The 18,408-nt window shown below is 34.6% G+C and overlaps 1 protein-coding gene across 1 annotated transcript; it reads left to right on the top strand.

Annotated features, from left to right (window-relative positions):
• Positions 1-13,583: 13,583 nt before the first annotated feature.
• Positions 13,584-18,193, top strand: LOC109174123 (PTI1-like tyrosine-protein kinase 3). Its single transcript, XM_019323417.1, has 8 exons — positions 13,584-13,698; positions 14,373-14,553; positions 15,733-15,986; positions 16,082-16,208; positions 16,315-16,588; positions 17,337-17,469; positions 17,569-17,655; positions 17,757-18,193. Exons 2-8 carry the CDS (start codon positions 14,460-14,462, stop codon positions 17,877-17,879), a joined length of 1,092 nt encoding a protein of 363 aa, XP_019178962.1. The 5' UTR covers positions 13,584-13,698; positions 14,373-14,459; the 3' UTR covers positions 17,880-18,193.
• Positions 18,194-18,408: the final 215 nt, after the last annotated feature.

The raw sequence follows: 18,408 nt of genomic DNA, 5'->3' as shown, positions 1-18,408 counted from the left end.
GACGATACTTCTACAATAACAAAACGATTACGGTAGCCACAAGCAAACAACGCACCCTTACCTGGCGATAACTAAAAGAACACTAAGATAAGTACAAACAACAAAGAAAACAGAACAAACGATAAACAACACACAGCTCACCACGCGTCCTAACAGTCCTAAGTCCTTAACAGTTAGATACTTAAAGTCACCTTAGGGTCTCAACCCACACTTACCTCTTAAAAGTCTAGACTCTAACATCCTAGGCTTAAACCTAGGCTATGATATCAACTGTAACACCCCCGATTTTCGCAACTTTTTAAAACTTAAAACCATAAAGCAAGGTAACTAACAGGTAGCATTAAACTTAAACAACAGCGAAAGACTTTAATTAAAAAACGGGAAGTGCTATGCCACATCCACATCGAAGAGTGCTGCGTTGGTGGCTGACCAACAACCCTCAACATCTTCCAGGTCTAACTCTAACCCTAATGACTTTTTAATTGATGAACAATTTGCCATGTTTTTCAGGAAATTCAAGAGATTCATGAGGAACAACATTCAAAGTCTATCCACACCATTTTCCTCAAACCGGAGACACTTTGAGAGGTCAAGTGCCTCGAAGAGTAAAGACTCCGAGGAGTTGCAGATCTTGTGCTACAACTACTAAGAACTAGGACACTACAAGGTGGACTGTCCGATCCCTATCCAGTTGTCTGGAAACATCAAGAACAACCAAGGAGCTTGAGCAATCAGAACGATTCGAGGAATGCTCTAGGAAAGTCAAGTGGTAGAGGCTCACACAACCACTCGAAGAGTCACTCGAAAGGTGACGGGAGGAGAAAGGAATTAGTGACTAAAGAGTCTGCTGAGAAGGAAATCAACGATTTGTGCTCCTTTAGTTCCAGTTCAAAGAGAGAAAGCTTAGGAGATGAGAAGGGACTCATTTGCCTCCTCAGCCAACATGAATCTGATAAAGAACTTTGCTTAATGGCTAAGGATGATGTGGTAACTTCTCAAACCTCAACTGGGAGTCAGATTCTAGCTTCAATGAAGATCCTATGGATTCGGTTTTTAAACTGATAAAGGACTTCAAAAACGTTAAGAGCACTCAGTCTATACTAAAAGAAGAGAATACTCGACTATTGGCCAAACACGAATCTTACAAGAGCATTGTGCTCAAGAATTCTGAAATGATAAGCACGATTAACCAGTTTGTGAAGCAAGTTTTCTTACTCAAAGAGGAGTGCAAAGCAAGAGAAGTTTGAGAGCACAAATTGCGTGAGGTCATAGCTACTTTTACCAATTCATCCAAAATAATGGATCAAATGGTAGGTGAGCAAAGGCCAATTAGTGACAAAGCTGGACTTGGTTTTGATCCATGCTCTTAAACACATTTAAAACTAACCAAACCATCAAATCCTTCAACAGTGGTGGTTTAAAATCTGTATTTGTTAAAGGTCAAAGCTTGCTGCATGAAGTAACAACACGATTGATAGGTTTGAAAGAGGTTTTGAGTTGTTTACCAAGTTGACAAGCATCACATAAATGAGTTTTAGAAAATTTAAGATTTGGCAAACCAATAACAAGATCTTTTTTTTATGAAAAGTTTGAAATAAGATCAAAGCTAGGATGCAGTAACCTTCTATACCAAAGAAAGGAATCGCCATGCATCATAGAAAGACATTTCACATTGTAGTTGTTAGTGTTTTAAGTCATAAACCCCAACATGTAATTGGCAATATTATTATGGCAAATTATATAGGCTGTAGTATAGAGTCCATCAGCGTTTGAAGATTGAAGGTCGGGTTGAACAGGTACTGCGGTAGAGTGTCTCAGTTTAATACCCGTTGGAGATTATTTAATGAGAGCGCCTATGGGCTAGCAGAGGCAGTTACTTCAAGAGGTGTGTTTACAAGAAAGCCCCTCTATCAAATAAAACACCTCAAGTGTATGACCGTAATCTTGGTGATATGCAATTCAAGTGGATGATTACGTGTCTTCCCAATCTGAATCAGAGATACATATATTCGAGAGATGATTCAAGAAACGTTACACAAGTTAATACACCATATCATGAATCACTAACAAGCTCTCCCATATCACTAAGTTTCATCTCTAATCCTATATCTTCTCAAGAAAAAAGTTCTGGTGATTTGTGAAGATGAACTTGAAAAGAAACTTCTGTGCTTAAATAGTGGACGCAAGATCACTCAGCTGTGGAAACAGTGTGGGAGGCGTCATTGAAGCAGACTGCAATAGATTAGCTCTCCATTGATGGGATTCTTTGGACATCTGGTTGCATGGCTTTTCGACTTCAACAATCCACTATTCCATTGTAGACTGGGTACTAACCGAGTCTAGGGCACTTTGGGTGAGAACGTTTTTCTCTACCTTTGTCTAATTGGAATTCGGGAATAGTGGATTGGACGCATCAGTGATCGTCCCCCAGACGTAGATACACATTGTATTGAACTGTGTAACCAAATCAATGTGTTGATTTACTTTATGCCTTTAGTTTCTGCACCTTTATCATATATGTTTGACTATCTGATTGATTGTCCGATTATATATCTGTTACATATCTGCGTACTGTTTGATATATAAAAAAGTAGATTGGCTACATAGATTATCAAAATACGCAAAATTACATGTGGTATCAGAGCTTTTAAGTCTACATAGTGACTTGATCCGTAAGGGAAAGCTTTTTGTGGTATTCTTGATAATTTGTTTGATAGGTTATCTATTTTAGGTGTCTATTCTTCTATTTGTCTCTGTGTGCTCGCTGACTGTCTGTTTGTAACAGGCTGGATGCTAATATGAAACCTCCAGAATTGGATGGTCACAATTATTCATTCTGGAAAGCTCGTATGGAAATCTATCTCCAAGCACAAGGAATAAGGGTTTATCGTACTTTAATCACTGTGTGTGCTCGCTGGCTGTCTGTTTGTAACAAGGAGTAGTATTTTGAATGTTGTTGCTACTGTTGCCTTGAAGGCTGAAGCCGTTGCTGTGTTTTTATCCCTTCTGGCCCTGTCTGGGCGTTAAGTTGAAAATCTTTATTTTGTTTAGGTTCTATAATTTGATTAATTTCCAGCACGACATGTGTTATGTTGGTCCTTTAAAAGTTTGTAATATGATAACATTTTGTCTCTACTTTAAGTTACTGCTGCCTGTTTTTGGCCTATCTTTGGATTATTGTGTCTTTAAATCTTGTATCTCATTTGTTGAGTTGTTTTGCCAAATAATAGTCAAATGGGGAGTTTGTTAGAGTTTTGAGTCATAAACCCCAACATGTAATTTGCAATATTATTATGGCAAATTATATAGGTCGTAGTTTAGAGTCAATCAGCGTTTGAAGATTGAACAGGTACTGCGATAGAGTGTCTCAGTTTAATACCCGTTAGAGATCATTTAATGAGAGCGCCTATGGGCTGGCAGAGGCAGTTAATTCAAGAGGTGTGTTTACAAGAAAGCCCCTTTATCAGATAAAACACCTCAAGGGTATAACCGTAATCTTGATGATATGCAATTCAAGTGGATGATTACGTGTCTTCCCAATCTGAATCAGAGATACATATATTCAGGAGATGATTCAAGAAGCATTACACAAGTTAATACACCATATCTTGAATCACTAACAAGCTCTCCTAGATCACTAAGTTTCATCTCTGATCCTATCTCTTCTCAAGACAAAAGTTCTGGTGATTTTTGAAGATGAACTTGAGAAGAAACTTATGTGCTTAAATAGTGGACGCAAGATCACTCAGCTGTGGAAACAGTGTTGGAGGCATCATTGAAGCGGACTGCAATAGATTAGCTCTACATTGAAGGGATTCTTTGGACATCTGGTTGCATGACTTTCCGACTTCAACAATCCACTATTCCATTGTAGACATCTGGACACTTTGGGTGAGATCGTTTTTCTCTACTTTTGTACAATTGGAATTCGGAGATAGTGGACTGGACGCATCAGTGATCGTCCCCCCAGACGTAGATACACATTGTATCGAACTGGGTAACCAAATCAATGTATTGATTTACTTTCTGCCTTTAGTTTCTGCACCTTTATCATATCTGTTTGACTATCTGATTGATTGTCCGAATATATATCTGTTGCATATCTGCATATTGTTTTATAGATAAGAAAGTAGATCGGCTACAGTAGATTATCAAAATTACAATAACATATAAGACCAACAAATTCAAACTTATACAAATTTCCTTCTCTATGGGCAACAAATAGAACGTTATCTCTACCTTTCTCATAAAAAGTGCAAGAATTAGAAGTAAAAATTACCTTGTGACCCTCATCACACATTTGACTAATACTAAGCAAGTTTTAATGTAAACCTTCAACAAGGAGCACATTTATAATAGCAATAGATTTTTTTGAGTGAATTCCATTTTTGGTCCTATTGTTATATGAGTGTTTCCAATTTTAGTCCACCTTAATTTGTTTTGCCACTTTATGACCACTATTATTGAATGTGTTCCACTTTTAGTCCACCGTTAATATTTTCATCAAGAGGCCGTGTAATCTAGGGGTATTTTGATTTTTCTTCTCATCCAAGACTATGTTTGACTAAAAGAAATGAGAACATTAAACCTAAAACCTAAGAAACCTCGCCGGCCCACGTTGGAACGAACGAAAAGATGTAGCTTTGGCTTCCCATTCTCGTTGTTCGAAGAGCCATCTTCGAATATCGGAGAAGGAGGACGAAGCGTCTGGATTAGAAGAGAAGAGACAACCATAAAAAGACTAAAATACCCCTGAATTATACGGCCTCTTGACGGAAATATTAACGGTGGACTAAAAGTGGAACACATTCAATAACAGTGGCTGTAAAGTGGCAAAAAAAATTAAGGTGGACTAAAATTGGAAACGCCCCTATAACAATAGGACCAAAAATAGAATTCACTCGATTTTTTTATACCTATTTTACCTTTACCAACGATTTTCTTTTTAGTTTTGTCTCCAAGTGTAACTTTACCTTCATCTTTGGGCTTCATTTTTAAAAAATCATGAAGCCTCTCCAGTCATATGTCTTGAGCACCCACTCTCAATATACTAAGTAGTATTTTTGGCCTTCAAAACTTGACCCTACAAATATATTTAAACATTTGAAGTTGGTATCCAAGTTCTTTTGGGTCCATATGTGTTAGCAAGGGAACCTTTGACCACCCACCTTGGTCTCTTCCATAATGGAAGTCGATTTCACATTTCAACTAACCTTTTTAGGGAACATTTTGTAACTATATGTCCCTCCCTTTGACGATAGTGACAACATTTGATAGATGACTTTGATGAATATGCTTGAGATGTAGACCTCTTGACAAAATAGCTTGAAAATTGTTTTGTTTTCTTTGTGGGGTTATAACCCAAACCACTCTTATCAAAACAAAGTCTTTGAGACCGAAGTATATTATCTAGAGTCTAACTCCCTTTCGTAAACTTTTTAAGAATAAGTTTTTGATCATTACAAAGTTTGACTAAAGCATAGTTTTCATTTGTAAGAAAATCAATTTTTGTTGTAAGACTTTCATTTTCTTTCTTTGCTATTTCAAAGCTATTTTGCAAATGTTTTAATGTTTCTTTCAATTTTTTTTTTCTCTTCAAGAGCTCTAGTAAGATGATCATGGCATTCATTAAAGGCATCCTGTAATTCATCATATGAATAAACAAAAGAACAAGTAGAACTAGAAGAGCAAGGAGTAGAAGTTACATCATCATCCTCATTTGCCATGAAGCAAAGATTAGCATTCTCTTTTCCGTTTGATCTAGATGAGCTTGAAGAGTCATTGTCCGAATTGTCATCATCCCATGTCACTTTCAAGACTTTCCTTTTCTTCTTGTTCTTCTTCTCAAGTTTCTTCAATAACATTGTACATTAATTCTTCATGTGTCTGGTGTTTCCACATTCGAAGCACACAATGTCATCTCCCTTTTCTTTTCCTTTGTTTCCTCAAGATGAGGATCTTCTAGATAATTCACCATTGCTCAATTTCTTGAATTTCATATACCTTTTGAGCATAACCATCTCTTCATCATCACTTTCATCTATCTTCCTTAGTTGTTGCCGCTTTAGAGGCTACTTCTTCTCTAAGCACTACTACAAAAACACACTTACCACGGCGGTTCTTGAAGTGCCGTGTAGGTGACCGCCTTTGTAAGTAAAGACTTTCTACGACGGTTTTTTGAACCGCCATGTATACTTCATATACACGGCGGTTGCAAACCGCCGTCTAATCATACGATGTGTGCCGTGCAATCTCAACAATTATATGTATAGACGGCGATTTTCTTGAGGAACCGCCGTCTATACCTATAATTTGTACCTCATAAAATATGTATAGACGGCGGTTCCTCAAGAAAACCGCCGTCTATACATATGTTTTAACGTATAAAATATATGTATAGACGGCGGTTGTCTTGAGAAACCGCCGTCTATACATATTTTTTGAAACTTATAAAATATGTTTAGACGGCGGTTCGAAGAAAGAACCGCCGTCTATACTTTTATTTTTTAATATTTATTTTTTTTGAAAAAATAATATATTTTTTTTCCACTTTGTAAATCTCTAATATCAAATACAATAAAAAGCTGCACAATTGGATCAAAATGCATATAATAATTCCAGTATTACAAATTTGTAAATCTCAAACTTCATATGTAATTAAAAGCTATATATTCAATTACATCAAAATGCATACAATACATCAACATGATATATAATCAATCACAATCAATACTAATAACTAAATACTAATTCATTGTCATAATTATGTAGCTGTAATCCAAAAATCAACAAAACTTTCGCACCATAAATTTCTTATCCCATCAATTTATTCTTGTGAATAGCTTTGAGTATTATCGAACATCTACAAATTTAAACTCAAGTTAGAAAGTTACTATAATGAAAATAATTAAATCTAATAAGTATGGTCGTAAAAAATATATTGAAGTGATCATTGCTTACCTTGCCTAATCCATCATCCAATTTCATTTGTAAAATATCAAACATATATTTCATCGCATAATATCCACATTCTGAAGATCCGGGTTGTTTAGGGCACTACAACAAATTTAGAATATAAAATTAATACAATAATATAAAACTAAACCTAACATGCATTTTGTATAAATATGAAGTACTTACTTTGCATGGAATCCATGTCAACGATTTGACTCTATTTACCTTCAATTTATGTTTGACAACCGGTAATTCTTTGAGTTCACTATTAACATTAAAAAATACATATATTTAAATAAATAACATAACATAAGATACTACTTATATTTAAATAAATAACATAGCATAAGATACTACTTTATAATATAATGAATATATAAATACCGCACTCTACCGTATATCAATTCTAAATAATTAAAAATATATATATTATACATTATATATGGCGATTATACATATAACCGTCGTATATGCCAACGTGTATTAAGTGACAAAAATATATAGTAGAAGGCGGTTATTTAAAAACCGCCGTCTATCAAGACACATAGTATATAATAGACGGCGGTTATTAAAAAACCGTCGTTTATTAAGTGACGTAGTATATAATAGAAGGCGGTTATTTAAAAATCACCGTCTATTAAGTGACGTAGTATATAATAGAAGGCGGTTATTGAATAACCGCCGTCTATGAAGTGACGTAGTATATAATAGAAGGCGGTTATTTACAAAACCGTCTTCTATTATGTGCTGTAGTATAACAACATATATTAGAAGGCGGTTATTTAAAAAACCGCCTTCTATTAAGTGACGTAGTATATCATTTCTGTAGTAGTGAAGGTTCAATACCATTGTCCTTTTGACATTGTTCTCTGATCTTATCTCTTAATCTTCCTTCTTTTTGGTAAGATACACTTCATGAGTGAGAAGTGACCCACAAAGGTCATCCATTTTCATGGTCTCAAGATCTTTGTTGTCAAACAAAGACACCACTTTGCACTCCCATTCTTTGGTGAGAGAATAGAGGACCTTTCTATTGATTTCTTGTTGTGAGTATCTCTCTCCCAAGTTGCTCAAGTTGTTTAAAATGGTATTGAAACTCAAGTTCAATTCTTTTATCCTCTCTCCCGACTTCATCTTAAATGCCTCATAGTGTGACACTAGTAGAACAATCTTAGTTTGCTTGACTTGGTTATTTCCTTCTTGAGTTGTCTCCAAGAGATCCCATATCTCTTTGGTCGATGTGCACCAACTTACCCGACTATACTCATCCCGTCCCAAGGCACTAAGAATGTTGTTAATAGCTTTAGCATTGAAAGTCATTTTCTTCAAGTCATCATCATCGAACTCGCTTGACTTCTTTGGAACTTCTTCACCAACTATAAACTTAATAAGCACGTGAGGACCATTTTAAAGAATAAGCCATAATGCATAATCAACGGATGGAATAAAGATAGACATACGTATTTTCCAATAGCCATAGTTTTCACCATTGAAATAAGGAGGTTTGATTATACTAGTGGAAGCCATTTTTACCAACTATCAAGTATGACAAGTACATAATGTAAAAATCACAATATAGCACAATTAAGGATCACCTAGGTGTGGTTAAGCAGTAATACTAGACCAACGGTATGATACCAATTGAAAACCGATAAACAACCTAAGAGGGGGTTGAATTAGGTTATTAAAAAGACTAGTATTTGTCCCGTGCGATGCACGAAAAATATGTTATAAAAATATGAGGTTTATTCATATATAAAATTTTTGTTATTTAATAATTATTATGTGTGAATTCCTATGATAAAATTCTGAACATAAATATATTTACAATTAAAATAATATTTAAGGTGGGTGATTACTACAAATCTTAAACTATATTAAAAATTTAGTACATAGTATTTAATATTACAAATTTTTAAGAACTTAGTAAACTACAATAGTAATTGAATTACAATTTTAGAGTCACCACGGATCAAAATTTTTAGACCTTTGAGATTTCTAACTCTAGATGTAGCAACATACAATTGACATTTAAAGACCAAAATTACAATATTAGTTCGAACATTGATTTTTTCTTCCAAATACTATCGAATTAAGTGTGTAATCAATAAAAGATGAGAACTAATAATTCGAGAATATAATCTTAATGTTGCAAAGCCTACTCCACGTCAATTAAGTTGGAGAGTGTTGTTGGATAGTATCCGATGAATCCACGAATAACGCATCTTTGTCTCCGTAGTCCTCAATATGCACATCAATAATCTTAAATATTAAGCCGCCTAGCTATGCCATATATTAATTTCAAACTTATGAACTTTGGGGTTGCATGCAATAAAAAAGTATATTTTAAATATACTAAGGGTACATTATATATGTATGTAAGGTACTTTCAATATAAAAATAATGTATTTTTAATATATTAAAAATGTATTTGATATTCATGATCCATACAATTATGTGGACCATCGTTCACACAATAATTTGACAGTAAAAATTGAAATATAAATAAATATAATAAATAAATAAAAATAAATAAATATATATATATATATATATATATATATATATATATATATATATATATATATATATATATATATATTTTATAAACAATCAGTGAAAATTATTATCATTATTATTATTATTGCAATTATTACTATTATTGTTATTGTTATTATAATTAACAATATTATTATGGTCTTGTGAAAATTAAATGTTGATTATCACCATTTAATTTTCACAAGACCATATGGCTTTATTATATATAGGATTTGTGCTGAGAGTTCAAGTAATATTAAAAAGACAATGTGTGAAGTGTAAAGTTAACATTGAGAATAGGGGTGTTAGCGAACAAAGCTTTCCGCAAACTACTCGTGTTCGTGTTCGGTAAGCGTTCGTTTATGTTCGTTTGTTAAGGTAAACGAACATTAACAAACAAAATTTAGAGCTCGGTTAATAAACGAACAGAGCTTGAACAGTTGTAAGCTCGTTTGCTAAGAGATCGTGAACAAGCTCGTTTGTGTTCGTTTACTAATGTTCGTGAACAAGCTCGTTTATGTTCGTTTAATAATGTTCGGGAACAAGCTCGTTTGTGTTCGTTTAATAATGTTCGCGAACATGTTCACAAACATATATATTATATTATATTACTTATGTAGTTGTGTTGTTTGATTGATTATTGTTCGTGAACGTAGATTATTTATTGTTCACGAACGAATTGCGATCATGAACATGTGCAGGTGTTTGTTTATTAAGTGTTCATGAACGTAAATAAATATGTTCATGAACGTGTTTTTTAATGAACATGTTTGTGAACGTGTTTGTTAACGTTAACGAACACGTTTGCGAACGTGTTCACGAACGTTAACAAACACGTTCGCAAACATGTTCGTTAACGTTAACGAACATGTTCGTGAACGTGTTCGCGAACGTTAATGAACACTAACGTACGCTTAACAAACGAACACGAACACGAACACGAACACGAACACTCTAAATTCCTTAACAAACGAACACGAACAACCTCCTTTCGTTTATGTTCAGTTCGTTAACAGCCCTAATTGAGAATATGAAAGATATCACGAAACTTATATAAAGATGATAGGGTAAGTAGCTCAAGTATATCAAATTAAATAATAATGTGAGGGAAAAAATAGACCGATATTTATAGTAGTTCGGCAAGTGCCTAATCCACTACCCAAGGGCTCCTTCCTTAGGATTTAGCAATCCACTATATTTCGGTCCTCTTCACTGCAACCAATCTCGACGAACAACCCTCGTTGATAAGCATTACACCGAGACTATCGCAATAGCCACAAAAAGCTACAGGCTATATAAGTCCTTTTACAACCACCTTATACAAAATGATTTTTGGGTTTACACTTGTGTCTCTAAATAGACTTGATGTGTAAAGGTTAAGATCAGGAAGATGAGTGAATTGATGGTAAAGTATAAGCTCAATACTCATACTAATCTTGAAGGCTATAAGATAAGAAGAATAAATAACAAAACGTACGTACCCTTCAAGATTGAAAACAGAGGTAATGGATGTGAATGTGTTTTTCTTTGCTCTGTAGAAGTTTTGCTTGATCAAGATAGTCAAAAGTTGATCTTCTTAGTGTGGGAAAACAATATTTATATTAGAAGCTTGTGAGCTGAGCTGGGTGAATAGAAACATTTGTTTGGTGTCTCATTAATGAGGAGAGAGAAGATTTCAATGTTGAATTTTTAGAACCGGAAGAATTCACGGGTCTAGATGACAGGTCTTGACGTATCGTTGATAGCCCCATTAAAAATATAATTTCAAAATGGGTCGCTCACTGGAATGCACAATAGACTCCCCAACGGATTCAACAGACCTATTGAGTAGTATCGTGAAACCATGTGAGCTGTTGAGCCCATTGAGTAGTACAGTTTGTTCTCTGGTACCAGTAGGACTAGTCAATGAGTTTGATAGTCCCGTTGAGTACTACTGTCAACTCTTTAGTCCTATCACTTGTGACACATGTATTTTTCTAAATTCATCCTACAAATCATGCAGTATCTAGGACCACAAAATACAATAACTCGTACACTCCATTATAATTGTTAGTTAACATCAAAACCAATATTATATTGCATGAATGCTAAAAGATATGTTGAGTAGTTTTACAATATCTCTTTGTACTATTTTGTTGGATGATATTAATTAAATGCCCACATAGTTATGTGGACTATGGTCTAAAAACGCATCAAGTACATTGTATTTTACCATAGATGCTAGTTTCTTTTCATAACTACTTTCTAAATCTGTTGAAGCACAAAGAACTAATAACGTCTCTACTAAAGCTTGAACTCACAATTGCCCATATGTGAGTCTAATCTAAGTGCCATTAGATCACAAAGTCTTGGTTATTAAATATATTATTCTAACTCATAAAGAACATTATCTTACCCATAAACTATCATTATTTTTAACACATAAAGTACATTATTCTAATACATAAAGTACATTATTCTAACACATAAAGTACATTATTTTAATTCATAAAATATATTATCTTACCCAAAAATATTCATCATTCTAACACGTCCGCAAAATAAGAAATATTTATTTATTTTTTAATATCAAAATGACGTCATTTTGAATCGTTAGATCTGCACAGTTATGTGGACTATAGTTCACACAATAATTTACTTTTTGAGATGGTTTACTTCCCAAAAAGAAAGAGTAAGGTACGAACATTGGGCTCAATGTATTAATCTTTGTTGGGCCTACTTTATCCGAAGTAGGTATATTATTGTGTGGACCGCTGCGTGAATCACGATCCAAAATAATGTGTTCAACTTTATGAATTAGAATAATGTACATTATGAATTAGAATATTATATGTTATGTGTCAGAATAATATATTTTATGTGTTAGAATAATGTAGATTATATGTTAGAATAATAAAACTTTTAGGATAAGATAATGTAGTTTATGAGTTATAATAGTATACATTGTATTTTGAAATAATATAAAGGGAAAAGGGTCAAATAGGCCCTCAAACTTTAACTTAAAAGTCAATTAGGCCCCAAAACTTTTTAAATGTTCAATTACACCCCGTACCGCTTTAATGGGCGAACAGCCCAACCCTTGGGTGAAGAGCAGAGTCCCTGTCCGAAGCATAACCAGAGGAGTGGCTTTCGAAAGAGGAGGACAAACCCAATGAATGATCGAACAACTCATTCTGGAGAGCGGTCAAAAATTCATTTAGGTGCAATGAAGCCCAAAAACAAGTTAATGACATGCTATCACAGGTCATTAGGGTTCAAGCCACCTTCGGGCGAATTTTCTGACAAAAAAAGGTGACTAGCAACCGATTTAGATTTGCCGAAAATTTCGCCGGTCACTTCTTTTGTCGAAAATTTCGCAGATCACTTTTTTTATTTTTGTCAAAAAATTCGTCGGAAGGTGGCCTGAACCCTAATGACCTGTGATAGCAGGTCATTAATTTGTTTTGGGCTTTATTGCACTTAAATAAATTGTTGATGGGTGTAATTGCACCTTTAGAAAGTTTAGAGACCTAATTGACTTTTAAGTTAAAGTATGAGGGCCTATTTGACCATTTTCCCTAATATAAATTATGAGTTAAAAAATATACGCTGCACTAAGAGCATCCACATTGGTTGGGAAGAATGGGGAGATAATGTAAGAGTGATTAGGAAAGAGAGTGTGGGAGAGGAGAGAAAAAAAAAAAGAAAAAACAAAACAAAAAAAAAATTTAAAAAAAAAAGAAAGTAGTCAGACGCGTCAGGCGCGCCTGACGCGCCTCCGGGCGCGTGCAGTGCACGCGCCCGGCTTTTGCCTAAGGCTGTGCGTGAACGCGCACAGCCTTGCTTCTTCTTCTTTCTCTTTTTTTTTTTTTTTTTTTTTTTTCTGACAATCTCCCTACATTTGCAGGGAGATTATTTTTCAATTATCTCATGTCCACACTAGCTATTATCTCATGAAGGAAAGATTTAATTCTGAATTCTCCCCACAATATCCACAAGTGTGGATGGCCTAAGTCCCGTGGAAAGGAAAAAAAAAAAAAAAAAAAACGCTAAATGACTTCAGCAATAACTATTTATCCGAAACGTATCCCCAAAGTATTCGTTATCTAAAGGGGAAAAGAAAGTTTCTTTTAAGTAATCATTTCTTCTTCCATTTTCTCATAAACGCGTAAACAGTGAGATATCTACTAGGGCTACTCAAAATTCTCTCTTCTTCAAATCTTCTTGGTACGTTTCCGATTCCTTCTCCCTCTGATTTAGTTAAATTATACACTTTTTAGATTATTTTTCTATTGTCATGTATCTTTCAAAATGTAAATTTCAATCACTCTTGTTTAGCTACGATGTGTCTTTACTCAGCTGTGTTATACATATGAATTGTTTCCATCTTGATATTTGTATTTTTTTTTTTTTTTTTTTTTGTATATGACTACAAGGATTTTGTTGTATTAGTGGGCAATGATGTTTAGGTGAGTGTACTAGGTTGTTCGAGTGCTCAATTTTCGTAGTGATTTTTTTTGGGGTAATGGAGAGAGTGAATTGTTACTTCGTAATGAAATCTAAGAAGCTAGGCGAGTATACTAGTTTGTTCGAGTGCTCAATTCTTTGATGCATTCTTGTAATATAAGTTGTGATAATTATGCTCAATTAATGATTTGGTGTAGTTTTGATATTACAATCTAATTTTTATGGAGTGCTAGGTCACTATGCATATAAGATAATAAAATCATGAGCACTGATATATCTCTACCTGTGCAAAGCTTGTTTAGCAGTGTATTTTTTAATATGCTACTTTAAACTTTGCCCTCACAACTCTAGATAACCCCTTTAGAGTAGTGGTTTGATTTAGTGTCATAGCAGTTGAGCTAATCTTATGTATTTATGTTTCCTACTTGCTGCAGAGGCACATGCATCTCCTCCCAGTTAACGTTTTTCAATTTAGAATCACAAGTACAGAGAACAATCTTTAATTAACAAAAAGAGCAAGGATGCGAAAGTGGCTGTGCTGCTCCTGCCTAGTAGAGGAGTCATACCTATCAAATGAAAATGAGGTCCACAACAACCCAGGGAATCATGTTGATGGTATGTTTCTGCCAGTTTCATCTCTGCTGAAATGTTTTGTTTATTTTATTCATTCTTTCAGAATGTATAATTTGTGTTCATTGGAACAGTTAGATACTTCCCTTCATAGCATCACATGTCATGACATTCCATTTGTTTTGAGAGGATGAAATTTCAGACCTTGGGATTGAATAAGCTCAACTGGTTGATTAGTAATGGATTCAAGAGAATGAACATAGTCCATTAGAGTTAGAAAATGTCCACTTACGAGTGAGGGATATATTAAAATTAAAATTTCTGGTTGGGGTTCCTGTCTAAGCATCTAAGTAACCTTTAAAAAGTAGTACTTTTCTATAAAGTTTAACAACAAAAGTTTAGATTAGAATAAAATAAAAATATCAAACGACAACACCCCCACCCCCAAAAAAATTAAATTAAACTAAATTAAAAAAAAAAAAAAAAAAAAACACTTTCCTCTTCCCCCAAAATATGATGGAAAAAATGGAATAATTTAAGCATATTTTTATTTTGGACCTAGAAAGTCTTCCAGTCGCTTCGTATGTCCAAAGCTAAAAGTTCATATTACTTGGATCTATTCTTTGTAAGGGAAAAAAAAAAGAGAGTAAGAGTTGTGTAAATCCTAGAGCCAGTTCTGGTTGGATGAAGTGGAGAAGTACTTTGGGATGTTATGTGTATAAAATTTGTGGCAAACTGAAAGAAAAATTCTACAGCATGACAACAAGGCCAGCTATACATTGTGGAAGCTATGCCATAAAATGGTCATAGTGGAGATGAAAATGCTAGAGGGACATGTGGGAGTACAAAGAAGGATCATATCTAAATGAATATGTTGTGGTATGGTTGAGGTGGCCAAAACTGAAGATAGATGGAAAATAGTATGAAGACGATTGTTCATGAATGTTTAGTGTAGGCATTTTAATGCCCTGGCAAGATTTATAACTTGGTAGTAGTAGAAAGAGTTTGGTGAGTAGGGGTAGACTGGAACTACTACAAATTCTGTACAAAGGAACCTCTTTGTGGTAGCTGCTCAATGATTTCTTGACCTTTATCATATGCTTTGTTATTTTTTACCATAGTAGTTGCAATTTATATTTCTTGTGTGTTTTTTTATTTTTGTAGATCAATTATACATGCATTTCCTTATGTACTTCGGTACTTCCTATATATTTGATATCTCAGGCCACCCAAAAGGATCAAAGTTACCAGCCCCTGCCAAGATTGAAGTGCAAAAACCAATACCAACTATTGAGGTGCCTGAATTGTCACTGGATGAACTGAAGGATAAAACTGACAATTTTGGATCAAAGGCATTAATTGGTGAAGGATCATATGGAAGGGCGTACTTTGCAAATCTAGATAATGGCAAGGCTGTGGCTGTGAAGAAGCTAGATACTTCATCTGAGCAAGAATCAAATGTTGAGTTTTTGACTCAGGTTTGTATGAAACTTTGCATAAATTCATTTAGTTTCTTACCCTATGTGGCTTGTCTGTCACTCTGTCTTTCTAATTCTTTGCTTCTCTTTGTTAGGTTTCCACTGTTTCAACATTGAAGCATGAAAATCTTGTTGAGTTGCTTGGTTACTGCGTTGAAGGGAACCTTCGTATATTAGCTTATGAGTTTGCAACCATGGGGTCTTTACATGATATATTGCACGGTATGCAAACCGTCACTCATTGTGACTATATCTGATTGACCCAAAGGTGAATTGTATTATGAAGTCATTATAAGAGAAGATTCATAAAGTATGTTTGTATTTACAGGTAGGAAGGGTGTACAAGGGGCACAGCCTGGTCCTACACTTGATTGGATGCAGCGGGTAAGGATTGCTGTAGATGCTGCAAGGGGACTTGAATATTTGCATGAGAAGGTCCAACCTCCTATTATACACAGGGATATCAGATCCAGCAATGTGCTCCTTTTTGAAGACTACAAAGCAAAGATTGCGGATTTTAACCTTTCCAACCAAGCTCCTGATATGGCTGCCAGGCTTCATTCTACTAGAGTTCTGGGAACTTTTGGCTATCATGCGCCAGAGTAATGCCTTATCATCTGCCTCCCTTAATAAAATATTTTCTTAAAACTTTTATAGTTTGTTGTTTTCTTATTGTTTTATTTGTATGCTATGTGGCTGGGGAATGACAGTCAACCCATCGTCTTTTGCTTGTGAAGGCTCATGCTACCTCTGCACTGGAGCCTTGCTATCTATACTTCATGTAATTATTGGATTTTTTTGAATTATCTAAGCTGTGTTTGCATGAAGAGCCTGAGTATTGGCTAAGTTTTTTTTTTTTTTTTTTTTTTTTTTTTTTTTTTTTTTTGAAACGTTGGCTAAGCTTTTTATTGACTACAAAATTAAAGATGTTATTACCTACATTACCTTCTTGTGGAGGAAATTTCAAATATCAATTTATCTGAGAATGGAGAATGATATGGTAGCATCAAATATGAACATATGAATATAAGTAAGCACTATTTATGAATGTATGAAGATGCATAAGATGTATAACACTTATTCAAGAAAATCTTAGGAATTTTTTTAGTCATTGGGAAAAAGACCTATGTTCATAGTTTCAGAACCAGTCATGCCTTTCTCTGTTCTGGCAATTCTGTGGATCTTTTGACATATTATTGTACTTAAATGGCTAGTATGCTATGGAGTGTATATATAACTTCTTGGTCTTTTTCCGGTTTTTGATCTGTTGTTACATGTTGCCTGTTCAAATAAGGATTTCAAACTTCTTTGATTATATACCTTGGAATATGATTATAAGTTGTTTTCCAGATATGCAATGACAGGACAGTTAACTCAGAAGAGTGATGTATATAGTTTTGGGGTTGTCCTGCTTGAACTTTTGACGGGAAGGAAACCTGTGGACCATACCATGCCTCGTGGGCAACAGAGCCTTGTTACATGGGTTAGTAGTAGCTATTTTCCTCTTTTTCCTTTGGTATCCTTTATTAATTACTATGTATTTACTGAACCTTTGGTTAAATTTATACTTCTTTTCTTTTAGGCAACCCCAAGACTGAGTGAAGATAAAGTGAAACAGTGCGTAGATCCAAAACTCAAAGGGGAATATCCTCCAAAAGGAATTGCAAAGGTCTCTCCACAATGGAAAATTCTTTGAGATATCTCTAGACAAATGGAATGTATTTATGTTTTTTTGGTTGGATCTTACTATGATTTTGCTGTGTATTTCAGCTTGGAGCTGTGGCAGCATTGTGTGTACAGTACGAGGCAGAATTCCGTCCAAACATGAGCATTGTTGTGAAGGCCCTCCAGCCACTCTTGAAGTCTACTGCTGCACCTGCCCCGGAAGTTTAACGCTAATACCATTGGTTGCGTGGACTGTGGGCTGTGGCAGCTTCTTCTACATGTTGCAGGTCGCCCAGTGTTAAAATATAGTACTTTTGTTTGGATTTAAATTTTAGGATTTATTTCTGTGGTTTGCTTACTTGGGCCGTAGTATTTGATTGATATTCTTCTAAAAAAATTGTGGAATTCCACTCTAGCCTCGTCTCTGTGTGCATTATAATTTCTGAGCCTAGTGAATCCCACTTTTGGTGTTCAGGTTAATTGAGAATTGCTTTATTGTGATGCTTAAGCCCTGGGGTATAATAGCGAAACAGATTTATGGTTGTCTAATGTCTAGAATTGCATTTTTCACCATGGCTAACAACACCTTGGTGAGCCAAGGACAAATATTACTCAAGTTACAATTAAGGGGCAAATTTGACCAAGTTGGTTAGATAATTGACTAGTAATGGGAATTCCCTAGTGTTTTTTTTTTTTTTTTGCTTTTTTAGTTTGAGCTAGTCAGATATAGACAATTTAGACTAGTTTATCTTCTTGT

This window comes from Ipomoea nil, unplaced genomic scaffold (assembly GCF_001879475.1).
Source record: "Ipomoea nil cultivar Tokyo-kokei standard unplaced genomic scaffold, Asagao_1.1 scaffold0519, whole genome shotgun sequence".
In the NCBI taxonomy this organism is placed as follows: domain Eukaryota; kingdom Viridiplantae; phylum Streptophyta; class Magnoliopsida; order Solanales; family Convolvulaceae; genus Ipomoea; species Ipomoea nil.
Note: the sequence above shows the minus strand (reverse complement) of the source record. Positions and strands in the feature narration are given on the sequence as shown.